Below are 17,050 nucleotides of genomic sequence, written 5' to 3' on the forward strand. Positions count from 1 at the left end.
TTGACGACACTCTGGTCCTGCTAGTCTAGGGTTGTAGTCCAGGATCAAAAGTGACCAGGGCCGGCTCCAGAGCCCAGCGGGGCAAGCACCTGCCTGGGGCGGCCCTTTCCCGGGGGGGCGGCAGGCTGGGCCGGCGGACCTGCCGCAGTCATGCCTGCGGGAGGTCCACCGGAGCCCCGGGAGCAGCAGACCTGCCGCAGGCATGACCGCGGAGGGGACGCTCGGACGGCGGCTCCAGTGGACCTGCCGCAGGCATGACTGCGGACGGTTCGCTGGTCCCGCGGCTCGGCTGGACCTCCCGCAGGCACGCCTGCGGCAGCTCAACCGGAGCCGCCGGACCAGCGAACCGCCCGCAGCTGCGGGAGGTCCAGCCGAGCCGCGCGACCAGCGGACCCTCCGCAGTCATGCCCGCGGGAGGTCCGCTGCTCCCGCGGCTCGGGGGCGCCTCCCGGGCATGACTGCTTGGGGCGGCCAAATTTGTAGAGCCGCCCCTGAAAGTGGCACTCTCCCTAGTGAACATTATCCTCAAGTAGTACATGGAGAAAAGTCTTCCTTAGGTAGTTGTGCATGACCATTACAACAACTATTAACTGACTGGGCCTGGTCTACACTACAGAGATAGGTCAACATAAGGCAGCTTACATCGACCTAACTCTGTGAGCGTCTACACTAAAATATTGCTCCCCCTGATAACTCACCTACTACATTGACTTAATAACTCCACCTCCATGAGAGGCATAGCATCAATGTTGATGTAGTCAGGTTGACGCAGTGCCAGAGTAGACACTGCGTTGCTTACATCTACTGTTGCTGCCTTTCAGAAGCCATCCCACACTGACAGTTAAATCGGTGCAAGCGCTTCTAGTGAGGATGCACACCACCGACACAATAGTTTGGACATGTAAAAAACATTTAATTACTGTGGTGGCTATACATCACCATAACTTAGGTCAACATAATTTTGCAGTGTAGACATATGATTGGTCTGTGGCTATCTACAGGCACTGTTGGAACACACTCAGCCATCTTGCTGCAGCTGGCCCTGATGCCTCACAATTACTTTTCAAAAGATATAGCAAAAATATTCTCTGCTGAGCAAAGAGTGAGAACCAAGACCCAGATCCTCAAAGGTATTTAGGCTTCTAACGTCCACTGATTTCAGAGTGGAATCAGATTTCAATGTAATTTCAGTGAATTTTAGGAGCCTAAATACCTTTGTGGAGCTAGGCTTGAGTATTTAGCCACTGTTTTGAGAAAAAGACTTGGAAATTATACTAGTGCCTGGAGGCTTATTGGAGTGGCCCTTCAAATTAGGAGAATGATACCTCTTTTCCTACAATTCCCTGTGCTCCCAGGAGGCCATTCTAAATCTCCCACAGGCCACTACTTCATGGAGCTGTTTCAGGAACAGAGATTGGTACTCAAAAGCCAGTGCAATTGCAATGATATAGTACAGTGCTGAAATGGATGCAGGCAGAATTGCATCTTAAACTGTCATTTTATCACAAACCTCATGATATTTGGTGGGTTTTTTTGGTGTTTAGCCTCAGCCCCAAGTGTCAAGTGATTATATAAGAATGTCAGCTTTCATTGGGGAGAAAAAAAGCCTAAAGCCTTTATGGTTATGGAGAAAAGCTTGAAAATTTCAACCCTAAAAGCTGAAAAAATAGTAGGCAAATTAAAAGAAACCACCATTTAGTATTTTTGTTTTAAATCTCATGATTTTTAACCCAACCCCATCCCCTTTGAGGGCCTGACTCATGATTATTAATACTGGAGTTGCCAATATGGCATGTTCAGGCCTATGTCACACTTAAATATAACCAAGCCAGGATTATATTTAACTGTGTATAACTGTAGCATAGATGGAGCAGGATTGTGTCTCTGGTAGCAAGGCTGAAGTGCTGTCTGCAATCCAAATAGGTCCAGCCCACGCTACAGCTTTTAAGGATGGTGTCAGCAATCAGCAGCCTCCTTAGCTCTAAGTCAGTTTTATCTGTCATGCAGCCTGGCCCAGTCCTAGGAGACCATGAACTGGGCACCCCCTAGGGTGACCAGATGTCCCGATTTTATAGGGACAGTCTAGATTTTTGGCTCTTTTTCTTATATAGGCTCCTGTTCCTCCCCCCCGTCCCGATTTTTCACATTTGTTGTCTGGTCACCCTAGCACCGCCTGCCCTAGGACAAACCATCTCCCTTTTGGAAAAACAGGAGAGAAGGTCAGGTGGCCTGTCCTATGGCTACACTCCTCCCCCATGTCTGTCATGTGATGCGCCTGTTTCCCTAGTCTAGCGCCTCCCTGCCAAAGGTGGGACTGGAAGATCAGTCTCAGAGTTAGTCGGGCGGGCAAGCAGCGAGGGGGCGGGAGAGGAGCAGGGCTGGGAGTCCGGCTGTCGCCACCATGAACGCGGGAGGCTCGGAAGCGGTGGTGCTTGTTTCTGCTGCAAGAACCCCTGTCGGTAAGCGGCTCCATCGTGCGGCAGAGCCGTCCCTTCCCGCTGCCCCTTGCAGAAGCGACTGGCGGCGGTGGCGGGGGAGCTGGGGCGTTGATCCAGCGGCTGCAAAGGGCAGGGGGTCCCTGTGTGCTCTTGCACGCGTGTGTGATTGCGGGGGCCTCCTTTTTCTGCACGGTTTGGGCGAGTGCATGTGTGTGCGCTCCGCTCAGAGGCTGCCGGGCAGCCCCGCGGACGCTGCTGGAAGCGGCGGGAGAGGGTCGCTTAAGGCGCTGTGCTGCTTTGTTGCCCTCTCCCACCAGCCGGGTGGGTGTGTTTCTGGGGCACGCGAGGGGCGCTGCCCGTAGGTTACGGGGTGCTTTGGGGAGCCGTGGAGACGGAGGGTGCTCTAGACGTGCACTGTCCTTTGCTAGTCTTATTTCTGTGAATGCGGCTCGGGGAGAAGGCAGGTGCTGCTGAGCTGCTCGCTCCCATCCTTGCCGCAGCGTAGGGCCATCGATGTGGGCGAAGGGAGACTCCTCCCAGGCCCTGCGCTTGCCTTGCCCCGATTGGACACAAGCGATAGCGCCACGCTGTAAGGAGGTTTGCTGATGGCTTCGCCGGCCTCCTCAGTGGTTGCTCTTGCTCCGATTGGGTTACGCAGGGTAGGAGCATAACCGGCTGCCCGAGGCGCTGTAACGTGTCTCATTCAGCAGCATCGGGGAGTCCAAAGAGGAGGAGCTGATGTGTTACTAGGTTCGTTTTGTTTAGTGTGTGGGTTGTATTAAAGAGAATAATACAAACAATCCCTCTTCGTTTGGCCTGAGGCCAGCACTTTCTGTGGGGGAAGGTCTGTAAGGTAAACATGATGCAAAGATTCAAGGATGTGCGTAGCATGCACATAACATACCAGCCAGTATTGGAGAGGTAGCAACAAAAACACTTAAAGAGAAGGACAAGGGCTTTCTCATTTCAATGAAATTCCTTCTGTGAAGGAATAAGTGGCAGTGGCGCATCTGGCCCCTGACCAGATGATTTGATAAAGGTGACTTGACCGTTATCCTCTTTGTAAAGTCCTGTTTTCTTGAAGTGTTTTATTATGCTTGTTCTAGGCTAATCTTAGACTGTTAGGTTATCCATAGCCATTTGTTTAAGGAATTGGTAAACTGAGATAAAGCGTGTCCAGTCTGTCTAGAATTTCTTTGAACACTACTTCATAAATATTTTTGATGATTTTATCCTATGTTCTCTCTGACTCCTGTACCATTATATTGTTCATAAGTAGTTTTTTGAGGGAATATTCTTTCCCCTCCAAGGTACTGATGGGAGAGGTGATACTCAAGTGTGACTAATGAATTCAAAAAACAAATCTATATTGGACAGAATAATATTAAAATACATAAAAACGGTGTATACCAGCCACCTCTCCTTCCTGTCCTGGATGGATTAATTAAAGATTTTTTCCAAATGGAATGTAAACTTCTCGGATAGTCTAATGATTTTTTTCCATCTCCTTTTTGAAAGAGTGAGAAAATAATATAAACAAAGTAGATCGTGATTCCTAAATAGAACTAGTTGGGGTATATATAGGGGGGATTCTAAGGACACAGTAAGGAATGGTAGCCTGGAAAAGTATTTTATGGTTTGCTGATATTTAGGTCAGATAGTTACATTTTAAGCTCCCCACACAGTTTTTGGCTAGATCAAATGGTGATCCTAGAAGACTTTTTTTCAGTCTGGAAATTGTATTCCTTCCTTTTTTCCCCTAAACATAGTATTCAGTTGAAATGACACTCCTGAAACCTTACTTTTCCCCCACAACTTCAGCTTCCCTCAAAGAATTAACCAAAAGAAAGGCATGATAGATTTCATGACACACTACAGCACTATACTTCTAAAGAACACTAGGCAGAATGAAACATGGGTTTAGAAAGACCCTTTAGCAGGTAAATAATTCAAATATTCTGCTGATGTACTGTGTCTTAAAATGTAGATTAGACTAGATCAGGTAATGGCGCTAGTTGTTGAATATCACCCTTGAGTTCCTTCTGTTCTTGTGCTGCTCTGATCAATGTAAACTAGATATTTTATTTCCTGTGTTCTTTTCCTCCTGCATTGACTCTGACTTGAGAAGGAGCGAAAGGAATCCTAAAGGCAAAAACTAATTCTCTCTCTCTCAAGTCGTCAAGTGAAATCTTGGGCAATATTTTCTCAGAATCTCTTTTTTTGGAGTCCTGGCGTTCCAAAAAAAAAAAAAAGTAGTATGACACTGACATAAAAATCTAATTGTTTGTTTTTTATGTAGGCTCCTTTAATGGTGCCTTGTCCACAATGCATGCCCATGAACTGGGCTCTGTTGTCATTAAAGAAGTACTGAAGAGGGCAAATGTCAATCCGGAAGAAGTGTCTGAGGTGATATTTGGACAAGTCTTGCCAGCAGGTATTTTTTTAATGAATTCTTCAACACTTGTACAAAAAGGCATTGGAACTAAAAGATTTTTTCCGTTAGTTTTACGATGAGAGACTATCTAGTGCAGGGGTGGCCAAACTACTGCCCACGGGCTGGATCAGCCCCTCAGGGCTTTGGATCCGGCCCATAGGATTGCCACCCCTGTGGTGCCATGGGCCCTGCGCCACTCTGGGAAGCAGCTGGCACCACATCCCTGCGGTCCCTAGGGGAGGGGGGGCAGAGAGCTCCACACTCAGCCCTTGCTTGTGGGTACCTCCCCCCAAAGCGCCCATTGGCCGGGAATGGGGAACCGCGGCCAATAGGAGCTTCAGGGGAGGTACCCACAGACAAGGGCAGGGCATGGAGCCCTCTGCCCTGCCCTCTCCCCCCCCGAGGCTGGCCCCAGTGCGTGTGGAGCTGCTCCAGGTAAGCGGCGCCGGGCTGGAGATTGAACCCCTCCTGCACCCCATATCCAAACTCCCTGCCCTGAGCCCCCTCCTGCCTGCACCCCAACCCCCTGCTGCACCCTGCACCCCTCCTGCATCCCAACCCTCTGCCCTAAGCCCCCTTGTACACCCGCACCCCTCCTCTGGCCCAACCCCTTGCCCTGAGCCCCTTCCTGCACACTGCACACCCTCCCACACCCTGCACTCCCTCCTGCACCCAACCCTCTGCCCCAGCCCTACATTCATGGCCCTGGATGCCAGATGTGGCCCTCGGGCCAAAAAGTTTGCCCACTCCTGATCTAGTGGAATATTGTAATTATATTTGATGGGATTTGTTCTCTGCTATACAGTCAAGTCTCTATTTTACTGTTCCATTGAAATATGTGAATTTTAAAATTTTCATTTTAAGAATAGTATTGATTAATATTGTTGGCATTTAAAGACTGAAGAAAGCAGATCCTGACTTTACCCCTAACCTTCATTCTGGACACTGTGCATAGAGCCGTAGATATCTAACTTATTTTTCTTTTAATGCAAAGAGGAATTATCTAAGTGGGTATGTAACACTAACCACAGACTGTCACCTTTCACTATTGTAACCAGCCTCCTCTCATGTCCTTGTTAATCATTGCTTGCTATGTTGAGTCTGACTGTAACTGGAAACTCCTCAAGGCAAAGAGCTGCATTGTATCTGTCTGTAATGCAATATATACACCTGTGATGCTTTAGAAATAATCCTTGGGTTAAAATCCCATAAAGAGAAGCTTCAGATTATTTTGATTTGATGGAAATGCAGCTGTTAAAGGAGACCACTTTAATGGCTTCTTACATGGCTTTGGGTTATTTGAACTGTAAATTCTAATACACATGCCTTTATCTGTTTTCTTTAATTTAAAATAGAGCTCAATTCTTTGTCTCCTATATTATGTAATTCACTGAATGGTGTGCACACTCTTCTTTTATTAGTGACTTTTATACAAAGGAGCAGGCACTGCTTTGGCCTGGAGACATGGAGTTGAAGAATGCTTTCTTTAATATGCAGTACTTCCATTCTCACCATCAGAGGTTACAGAGCAAAGAATGAAAGCTTTTATGACTCTTGCTATATGCTTGAGCTTTTATCCATTTCCTAAGGGGTATATGGTAATATTTGGCCATTCTTAACTGTCGTGTAGAATATCCAAGAAGTTTGAGCTAGTAGTAAATAAAACGGCATATGTCTGTTTAGTTTAATAAAAAAAAAATAGTTAAGTCACACATTTGCCTGAAATCTGTAACCAATGGAAAGCTTGCTGTAAATATGAATTATTTACAGCAAATTGTGGAAGTATCTATTTTTGCAAATCTTTTACCTGTCTTTGCTACAGATAGCAAATAAAACTCATATCCAAAGATATAATCCAGTGACCAAATATAACAGACAGGACCTTTGCCATAAACTGCAACTGGTTCCCCTGACTCTTGTGTCTGTAGTGTAGATAAAGCCCTCTCTGACAAAGACCGCAGCAGCGCCTGGTAGAATAGAGTTTTCTGTCTGCTCTGCTCTGCTTTGAGTTCTTCAAAGGGAATCGCAACACCAGTGCATGGGGAGAGCTTGCAACAAATCCTTAATGCACATTGTGATGGATGTGCTGTCGCTCAAATTAAGCTGTGTGTAAGGGGTCTTTAAAAAACAAAACAAAAACAAAAACAAAAAAACTTACCTGAGAAATCACATTAGGCAACTACAGAATCCCACTTGGAAGAGTGCTCTTCATTTCTAACCATGAAAGTCATGAGAGCAAAACCCTCTGGTGTCAGAAAGCAGGAGAACTCCCATGAGTTATCCCATTTGTAAAAAAGACCTTATAATTTTCTTCCTCTTGTCCAATAGGAGCTCAGTTAGATAACGCCTCTTAACCACCATTCATCGCTGGGAATGAACTCTAAATGTGTGTGTGTGTGTGGGGGGAAATCTGGCTGTCACTTCTCAAGAGTAGCAGAATGTATATGTTGGCCTACTTACGTTTGCATTTGTTCAGATCTGTAATTCTTGCAGGTGCTGGTCAGAATCCTGTTCGGCAGGCCAGTGTTGGTGCAGGAATCCCATATGCTGTACCAGCTTGGAGCTGTCAGATGATATGTGGCTCAGGCCTGAAAGCAGTATGCTTGGGGGCTCAGTCCATATTGACAGGAGATTCCAGCATTGTGGTGGCAGGAGGCATGGAAAGCATGAGCAAGGTGAGGCAATAGTCTCTTTTGGCAATAACAAAGGGTCACTCATGACTTCAGGTTTACTATTTGATTTTAAAACTTGAATAATCTGGTAGGAAAATCTTCAAAGAGGAAATGTTTTGCACTTTTCCTTTGTTTTTTGGACAACTGGAACTCTTAATGAGCTCAACTGGAGTTGCAAGTGAGTAACAATATGGAATTAGTCTATGTATTTGTTGTCCATTTATTTTTTTGATTTAGGTTTTTGTTTTTCCATTGCAGATTAAACTTCGTTAAAAGTTACCACTACTTTTGTAGACATCTCTTTTTTTAATACATCTATTGTATTTGTCCTCTTCCCCTAACCAATACCTCTTTAGTGATTGTGAGGCAGAGTTGTCCTTAAATGCTTTCTTTTGAAATTTCAATACTGTCAAGAATTTCTTCTCTTTCATTAGTATCCTCCAACTATCCATTTGAGCAACCTTTTTTATTTTTTCCCCCTAGTGAGACTATTTCTAGATGTAATCTAGTAAACATTCATATATAATGAATGATATAAAATGAAAGTCAGGATATAGTTGTAGTGGTCCATAACTTGGATTAACCCTTTACTGAAATTCAAAATGTGATTTAGGAATTTTAGTATGACAGATCTAATAAACTGACCCTGTTATGAGGCTGCACGTGATGTGAAAATAATATTGTGTACACTATTGATGTATCTATTAAGTGTTCCTGCTTAAAATCTAGAAAGAGGAAATTCAAAGAGAGATTCACTTAAGGCCCGATCCAAAGCCCATTGTAATCAATGGGAATCTTTTCACTGACTTTGTTGGGCTCTAGATCAGACCCTTTGGGCCCAGTCCTATAACTCTTACTCACCTGAGTAATCTGATTTAAATGGGACCATCTGGAACCTTAGTGAGTAGAAATTAAACTAGTGCTGATATGAACCCTGTTTGATCAGAATGAATCCTTCTGAACTGAAGCTAGACTACTTGACAACCTTTTTTCTTGAGCGTTGCTATTTAGGATGATAGATACTGACAAATAGTTTTTGGTGGTGGGGATACATTTGGAGTGATTATAGAAAACATTAAGATAACTTTGTAAATTCTGATGAAATTGCTTATTTCTCTATGTCCATGCTCTGGGGGTGAATTTAGAGTGTCTTAAGTTTCTAAACTTCCTTAGTTGACAATAATTATAAATGCAATGTCTGGCTTAAACAAAGAGGGAATGGAAACGTTGGAGACAAGACTGATTGAACTTTAATGTATAGTTCAAACCTATTTTAACATCCCTCCATCCCCATGACAGTGAATGGTTTACTCCTGGCAACAGGCAAAGGCAGTATTGCTTCTTGCTCTGCAGGAGGCCCAGGTGCAGGAGTAATCTGAAGCCTACATTTCTCATATGTGAACTGTCTGTTCGCCAAGGGCCACCAAGTGCCTTCTGCTGACTCACTTTCAGATTGAAAACCTTGGAATGAGAGAGTTCACTTAGTGGTTGGAAAAACCCCAAAACTAATGGGTGTCCCCTCCTCTGCTGGTTATTCTGGGGGTCTTTTATTCATTATACTGGAGAGGATTCCTTTTGGCCATCAGATCAAGGTCAGACTTTTTTTATGAAGGGATTGGATGTGAGATGGGGCTTTGCTGGGAAGAATTAACCGTACCATTTAGACTTCTAAATTTCTCTCACAATATCTTATTTACAGGCTCCTCACTTCATACATATGCGAGCTGGAGTGAAAATGGGGGAGGCCTTATTGCAGGACAGTATGATCTGTGATGGTCTTACAGATGCATTTTACCAGTATCACATGGGTATAACAGGTAAGTATTAGCAGTTAGACTCCATGACTTTAAGGTCAGAAGGGACCATCATGATTTTCTAATCTGCCCTTCTGCACATTACAGGCCACAGAACCTCCTGCAGCCACTCCAATAACTCAGCCAGAGGTTACGGGCTTACTACAATTTCAAGTTACAGAGAATCCACCATTTACTCTAGTTCTGAAACGTTAATTGTAAATTAGCAAGGGTGTGGGAGTGCAGTATAAACAAATTCTGGAAACTTTAATGTATGATTTAAATATACTTCAAGGCAATAGATATTAAGCAGTAGTTAAGAAATGGACTGTATCTACAAGTTCACATTCATTTTCCCTTTTGCGAGTTACCATATTACAAAATTGACTTGGAAAGGATACTTCCTATCTGAGCTAACACAGTTAGTTGTGAGGAAAACATTTTTTGGTCTGCCGTACCTGTTTCTCTCTTCAGCATGTTGTCCCATAATACTCTATATCAGATGATAATGATATAATGCTTTGCAACAGATATCATCTAAAATTTAATCTCTGTGAATTCAAATTTTAAATTCCTTTTCCCCAAACATCTAAGTACAAGGAAAGAATACTGGAGAACTTGTATGAATGTGTAGGAAACAGTTCTGCACTGGAAGAGGTAATGAGTCTTCAACCTCTGATTTTATGAAAATAGTGTATCATCTATGGTACAGTCTTTCCAGGGTACAGTTGCTGCAGAGATATTTGAACACAACTGTTCAGAGCAATAATGAACACTTGATGATTTTGCTTGCTCAGAATTTTTTCTTTAAAGCGACTCTGCATGGAGATCAAATATGGAAATATTCAGCCCCAAAAGAATGTAGCAGAAAGTCACGAGGGAATGAAAACAGGAGTTCAGAATGAACACTGTTCTGTAAGCTTAACTACTGACTGCTACCCCCAAACACAGTCTAATTGGCGTGCTGGAATTTTAACTTAAGACTTAGCAAACTTGCTGCTAAGAGTAAATGATCTAATTTTTTCTTAAAACTGGCATTTTGTTTTATTTCAGCTGAAAATGTGGCCAAGCAATGGCAAGTTAGCAGAAGGGAACAAGACCAACTTGCTGTACAGTCACAGAACAAGGCAGAAAGTGCACAGAAAGCTGGCTACTTTGATAAAGAGATTGTTCCTGTTCTTGTGCCTTCTAGGAAAGGTAGGGTGTGTGTGTGTGTAATTAAATAAATAAAAGCTGGCATTGGAATATCTGATACTGAGTGTCCATTCAAGTTAATGAATGGTGTCTTTGTGGAAAACCTATTTTACAGACAGGAGGGCTCCTCTTTTCAATCTTTAAGAAAGGGCCAGGCTTCCCCCATTGTTGATTTCTTTGAAGTGAGAGAGAGAAGGTGGAAGAACACCCATGTATGTTCAGAATTTCCAAATGTAACTCAGCAAATATATGAAATATGATTGTTACTGATCCTACAACCCCTTCTTTCTGGGTGGACCCCTGACTTCAATGGGGTTCCTGCCCACATGGAGCCAGTTGTAGAATCAGGTCCTGAGTATTATGCTAAGTTTAAAACATGTTCACACTCACCATGATGTTCAGTGCATAAACTTCCCTCATTGGTGAAAGACATAATGAAAAAACCTAGAGGGTCATTCTGTTACACCCAGTAGTTTGTGGATTTTCTCAAAGCCTGTCACGTTCTTAATCTTGTTTCTTTCTTTCTTTCTTTTTTAAAGTCTTGGGGTGCCTTTCTTTGTATAGGCAGGCCCTTTGACAGTTGACTGATTCCGGGATCCACTTTTGGGTAGGGATGGGAGGAGAGTTCCACATCTTTTGTGCTAACCTCACACTCCTTACATTCATTAGTTTGTTGACCTCCCAGAGCATATCAGAGCATTTCTTTGCACTTAATGGACTTTGTGAAATAGCTTTGGAGTTAGCTTAATGGCACGATATGTGATTACTAACTGCACAGTCAGTAAAGGGAGAAGGAAAAAGCCCAAGCTGAACCATGAAAGGTTTCTGGATAATATTAATGTGGCTTGACTCTCTCAAATTTTAAGAACCCTACAAGTATCCATTCCCAAAAGAGCCAGCCTAGCAGAAAGATGGTTAGGAAATAGCAGATAGGAGAATTGCTTTTGAACAGGCAGGCAAATTTTGCAGTTGGGGCTTGTTTCAGAAAGCCCAGGTGTAAAGTAGCCATACATACTGCTACCAGCACCTGGAAAGAAATCAGCCTCTAAAGGAACAAGAGATTATGGGGCTAAAATATAAACTTGAAGTTCTTGTATATTGTTGTTATAACCCTGACAGTTATGAACTGGAAAAATTAAACACATCCCTTCCTCCCTCCTTCTTCACTCCCAGTTATGTGTAAAATATTCTTGACTGGCCACTACTTAGAAGTTACTCTCTGTAGTCTTTGTTCTAGAGGCTATTTTTGTCCATTTAGAACCCCTTTACAAATGTAAAATTGCATGGAATTGATCTCAAATTCATGTCTGACCATTTTGTAGGTCCTGTAGAAGTTAAAACAGATGAGCATCCTCGCCATGGAAGCACCTTGGAAACAGTAGCGAAGTTAAAGCCTTGCTTTCTGACCGATGGAACTGGGACAGTAACTGCAGCTAATGCCTCAGGTTTGTAGATGGGTAAAACAAAATGCAGTAGGCCAGCAATTACAAGCAGCGCAGGATTTTGTTTGCATCATATACAGTGTGTACTACTGTACAAGGAAATACAGCCCTGAGTTCAGGTGCACATGTGAGAACTTGCATATGCGTGTGTGCTTTCTCCCTGCTATAGTGAGATGTTGTGCAGTGGAGACGTGATTTTTGCATCAGTGCCAGAATTCAACCCGCAACAGCCTGTCATGACATGAAGTTGTCAGTGCTTTTATTACTGACATATTTTGGCAGTGTCCACATTCCCTAGTCCCTCATATTTCTATTTCTTAGTCTAACTGTATTTAGATCATTCCTGTATTCCTCCCCTTTTCATTTCCTTATCTTGGTATTTCTGCTTGTTCCATTGTAAAATGAATTCCTCTTCAGGCCCTCTAGTGGACCCCAGTGGTTTTCCTGCACATTCACTAGCCATAAATAGGAAAATAAAACACCCAACACTAAGTCGTCACCATTATCATGGAACTAAACTTTTCCATGGTGGTCTCAATGCCTTCTTCCATGCTGCCTCCTATGCTTACCATATGCTTCCAAAATCTATTCAGCACAGCCATCATCCTTTCCTTTCCACTCTCTCAGTAAAACCTTGCTTCCACAGCATCACTTACAGAAAGTAAACATCACATAACTCCCCCGCCCCCTACCTAAATATGTATGCACCTAATCTGAGTAACCTTTGGCTGGCCAATGTAAACTGTCATATCGCCACCAAAACCAGTGGGGCTATACTGACTTACACCAGCCTCGATTTATATAACCTGTGTCCTCTCTTGCTTGTCAAGCCTATAATTTAGACTGACTCTTTAGCAGAGAGACCCATCATCTGCTTACTGAGAAGAGTCTAACACAATCACAGTTGTAGGTGTTTGAAAATAATAAACTGAAAGCAATTCATTGTTCTGCAGGTGTGAATGATGGGGCTGCAGCTGTCATTCTTATGAAGGAGTCGGAAGCTGCTAGAAGAGGTCTTACACCTTTGGCACAAATTGTGTCTTGGGCTCAAGTGGGTTTAGACCCTTCCATCATGGGAGTAGGACCTGTCTCAGCAATAAAGAAAGCTGTAAGTAATATCAGAAGAAACATTACTGTTCACTTTGAAATACTTGTTTAAGACATGTCTCTCCTTGACTGTCCAGACTTAGTTTTTCTCAAAGAAATGCCAAAAATGTAGCGCCAAACAATTCTATAATGGAGACAGTGACAAACAAGATTTAAAGGCAGGAGAACGTGTGAAGTGTTGATTCTTTTTTGCTAGGGCTAGTATCTGTATTGTTGTTTTTCAGGGAAGTTTATAAATGGGTCAAAAGTAGAAACGAGCCTAGTTTATGGAATGCCTCCCAATTGTCATACACAAAGCTTTATCTTAACAGTAACTCTTCTAACAACAAAGGTTCTCTTTAATGGGATTTATGGCCTTTTTTTTTTTTAAATCTCTTAGAAATATCAGGAAAGGTAAATTTCTTTCCTGATGATTTCCTTTCTGCTAGTACAGTAGCATCTCCCACAATCGTGATACATATGGGCTATTCCCCTCCTGGCTGCTGTTTCTGGATGCAGTGTGCTTATAGCCATGTTGGTCCCAGGATATTAGAGAGACAAGGTAGATGAAGTAATATCTTAAGACAGTTCAAAGCTGTAGCACAGCCTGTGCTAGCTACGCCCCCTTTTCTGGCCTGTTGCCAGACGATTCATTCCAAAGCTGTGTAAAAACTTGAGTATGACTGGTAACAGTGACTACAAAGCCAGTAACCAATATACAGTACATTACAGCCAACAAGCATAGTTATCAAAATTAAATACTGTCCCTTGCCTAGGAAGCCACCCAGGGAGGGTAGAATTGTGGGAGACACTGCTAACACAAAGGAAATAATCAGGGTGAGAAATTTAACATTGTGCAGTTCAGCATCTTCCACAGGTCTGATACATATGGGAAGTAGTGAGTAGTGAACAGAAATAGAGAGGGATGAGAAAAACAGAATGATATGATGAAGACCCCTCAGGGTTAACTTCCCAAAATGGCAATGCCATTACCGGAGAAAGTCCATTTAACAACAGCTGATAAAAGTGTTAATTGATGGACATGTTGCTGCCTTGCAGATTTCTGTAGTGGAAGCACAGCCCTTTCTGTGCAGTTGCAATAGGTCTTTTGGAGTGCACCTAGATGCCATCTGGAACAGGAGCAACTGATGCCTTGTTTGCCTCAATAGTGCATAGCGGGATCCATCTAGGAGGTGTTTGCATCAGAGAACTCAGGTTTTTTTAAACATTTTCTTTTCCTTTTTGAAGCTTTTGGCCCACTTTGTAGGTGTTGCTGTTCAGCTGTGGCCATTTTGCATCTTTCTTTATGCAAAGCTCTCTGGATCTCTCTCCCTTAATGGCCTCCCTCTCAGGATGTCACTCCCCTTGCCTGGGAGATGGGGTTTCATCTTTGGAATTCCCTGACTTGCGGTGGAAAGGAGCTGAGCACAGGTCTTGCTTTTCTCCCTCAGGAACTTTGGACCCATTTTAAGACTTTGGGGCTGGGGGGAGACAAGGAACTGGTGCCCTTTAAGGGTTTTTCTTTCTGGTCCTGTTATGACCCAGGACTCACGCTGAGCTGCCTGGCTGAACTCATCCTTGGAGTCTCTCCCCATTCTTCATCTCCAGATCAGGCTTTTCTGTTTGTCATGGCTTCCTGGAGCAAGGATGGGAACCCAACATGTCTGTCTGACTCAAAGCCCTGTGCCCTGGCAGTGCAAAGTTTGAATGAGAACAAGCAAGAGCCCAATTCATCTTCCAAAAAGCCTGTAAGCTGCCTTCCAAATAGAACACTGCTTGGATTTAGCTCAGAGTTTGCACAACAGCATTGCCATGCCTCAGAAGGGGCAGGGAGGTGCTGTGATACTGGCTCCAGATAGCTGAGATCACCCCACTGATCCAGGAGGGAGAAGAAAGGCTGCATGCTACTGCCTGTAAAAACAGATGTAATAAGTTGGCAAAGGTAAGTCAGGCACAAGGTGATCCATCACTTGAAGGCAGAAGATCTGACAGCAGGCCAGAAAAGGGAGCATGGGTAGCATGAGCTGTGCTACAGCTTTGAACTGTCTCTGGAGTCTATAAACAGGAGGCGGACTAGCCCATCCATATCAGAATGGTGTCTGGGAGACATTGAGTTGCAGAAGATGAAGTCTGTTATTTTCCAAAGTAGATAGGATGGTATACCCCAGATCTCTTACTCTACACTTCCACTCTTTGAAAACTTACTTCTTGAGCTTCCTCTTCCAAGCTCCATTGGTAGTGGCTGTATGCCAGTAACCCCAGCTGTAAGCTGTTTGCCATAGTGATCTTTGTCACAGGTGGCTCCCTGAACTAACCCAGTGATCACTATGGCAAACAGCTTACAGCTGGGGTTACTGTAGAGCTACTGAAATCGTTCTCACACAACTGCCTCAAAGAGTGACATTTTGTAATCATGTATAGGCTAGTGGATATTGGCTAACTCTTCTGTAAGTCTTGCATCCTTTAGATTAATCACTAAAGTTGTAGGTAATGAGCCAAAAGTTACAGAAGAGAGTGTTAGGCCACAATAATCTCTCGTCAGAAACCAAAGTTGTGAGGGGACAAAGGCCCTCCAAAAGCCATTAAAGTCCAGTCTCCTTGTTTCAATTATATTTAACATTATCTCCTAGGTTGATAAAGCAGGTTGGACGCTGGACCAAGTTGACTTGTTTGAAATTAATGAAGCCTTTGCATCACTAGCTGTAGTAATAGCTAAAGAACTGAAATTGAATCCAGAGAAGGTATGTAAAGGGAAAACCCAGCAATTCTTTTTATTATATGGAGAAGGGCGGTCACAAGCTGCCAGCCTCCCCCTCAAACTCCATTTTGCCTCTAGCATTCATAATGGCATTAAATACAGAAAAGTGTTTTTAATTTGTAAGGGGGGGTTGCAGTCAGAGGCTTGCTCTGTGAAAGGAGTCACTAGTACAAGTTTGAGAACCACTGTACTAAAGCATACAGTGGCCTTTAATCTTACTGTACATGAGGTTTACTGCTACAGCAAGCGATGTATGCTATCATCTTAAAGTTTGGATAGTTCCTGTAACAGTTACGCTGACAGTCTACGCCCTGTGAGAATCTTTAGGTAATTCTGGATTGCATCTGTGCCTGCACTTCAAACTTAAGTTTTTTTAGGGCCTGTTTCCTTTGCAGAGGTAGCACAAGTACTCCTGTTCTTTTTTGCAGATGTACTGATGTAATTCAGGGCATCATTTGAGAACTAAAGGTATTCTGCAAACCACTGTCAGAGGGGAAGTAAGACCATTAAGTATAAGGAGGGTGTTTGTTAGTGAGGACTTCACTTTTAGTTCTATTTTTGTACTAGTCAGTGTGGTCTAAACACCTGACAGTCACTGTTTTCTTTCATGTGGTGCCACGTGTCCAGAAAATACCTCAAGGAAACAAAGCCTGAACTACCGGTCATTAAAACTATCTCAATTTATTGGAAGGATGTTTATTTCTTATTTGCAGTAGTGGTGGAGCCATGTTGGTCCCAGGTTATGTGAGAGACACAAAGTAGGTGAGGGAATCTCTTATTAGCCCCAAGTTTGTTTACCTTTCACCAACTCAAGTTAGACCATTAAATGAGTACCCTCACCTACCTTGTCTTTTTCTTATTATCCATATGACAAATAAGGCTGATTTTATTTTTCAGGTTAACATTGAAGGTGGGGCTGTTGCCCTTGGTCATCCTCTAGGTGCCTCTGGTTGTCGTATTCTTGTTACTCTTCTGTATGCACTGGAACGAACAGCTGGAAAACGTGGTGTTGCTGCTCTTTGTATAGGAGGAGGGATGGGAATAGCTATGTGCATTGAAAGATGAACAGTTTTTTTCTCACTGCTAATGTATAACAATTTATAGAGTGGTTTCAGCTTACTAATAAAACTATGGTATTAACTAAATTCACTTTGTCTAAATTGTAAAGTTACTAAAAACTATGAAGTTAGTCATTTGAAGTAATTAACTTTAGCAGGGAGGATGCAATAAATA

The 17,050-nt window shown here is 43.3% G+C and overlaps 1 protein-coding gene across 2 annotated transcripts; it reads left to right on the forward strand.

Annotated features, from left to right (window-relative positions):
* The first annotated feature begins 2,307 nt into the window (after positions 1-2,307).
* On the forward strand, positions 2,308-17,049 carry ACAT2 (acetyl-CoA acetyltransferase 2). Of its 2 annotated transcripts, none has more exons than XM_045009532.1 (9): positions 2,308-2,459; positions 4,738-4,872; positions 7,366-7,547; positions 9,244-9,361; positions 10,391-10,534; positions 11,854-11,976; positions 12,927-13,081; positions 15,690-15,800; positions 16,715-17,049. In XM_045009532.1, the coding sequence occupies exons 1-9, from the start codon at positions 2,402-2,404 to the stop codon at positions 16,880-16,882; spliced, it is 1,194 nt and encodes a 397-aa protein (XP_044865467.1). In that variant the 5' UTR covers positions 2,308-2,401; the 3' UTR covers positions 16,883-17,049. The 2 variants fall into 2 exon arrangements, with proteins under 2 accessions (XP_044865467.1, XP_044865468.1); XM_045009533.1 differs by lacking the exon at positions 2,308-2,459 and adding an exon at positions 3,041-3,188.
* Position 17,050: the final 1 nt, after the last annotated feature.

This window comes from Mauremys mutica, chromosome 3 (assembly GCF_020497125.1).
Source record: "Mauremys mutica isolate MM-2020 ecotype Southern chromosome 3, ASM2049712v1, whole genome shotgun sequence".
Taxonomy (NCBI): Eukaryota; Metazoa; Chordata; order Testudines; family Geoemydidae; genus Mauremys; species Mauremys mutica.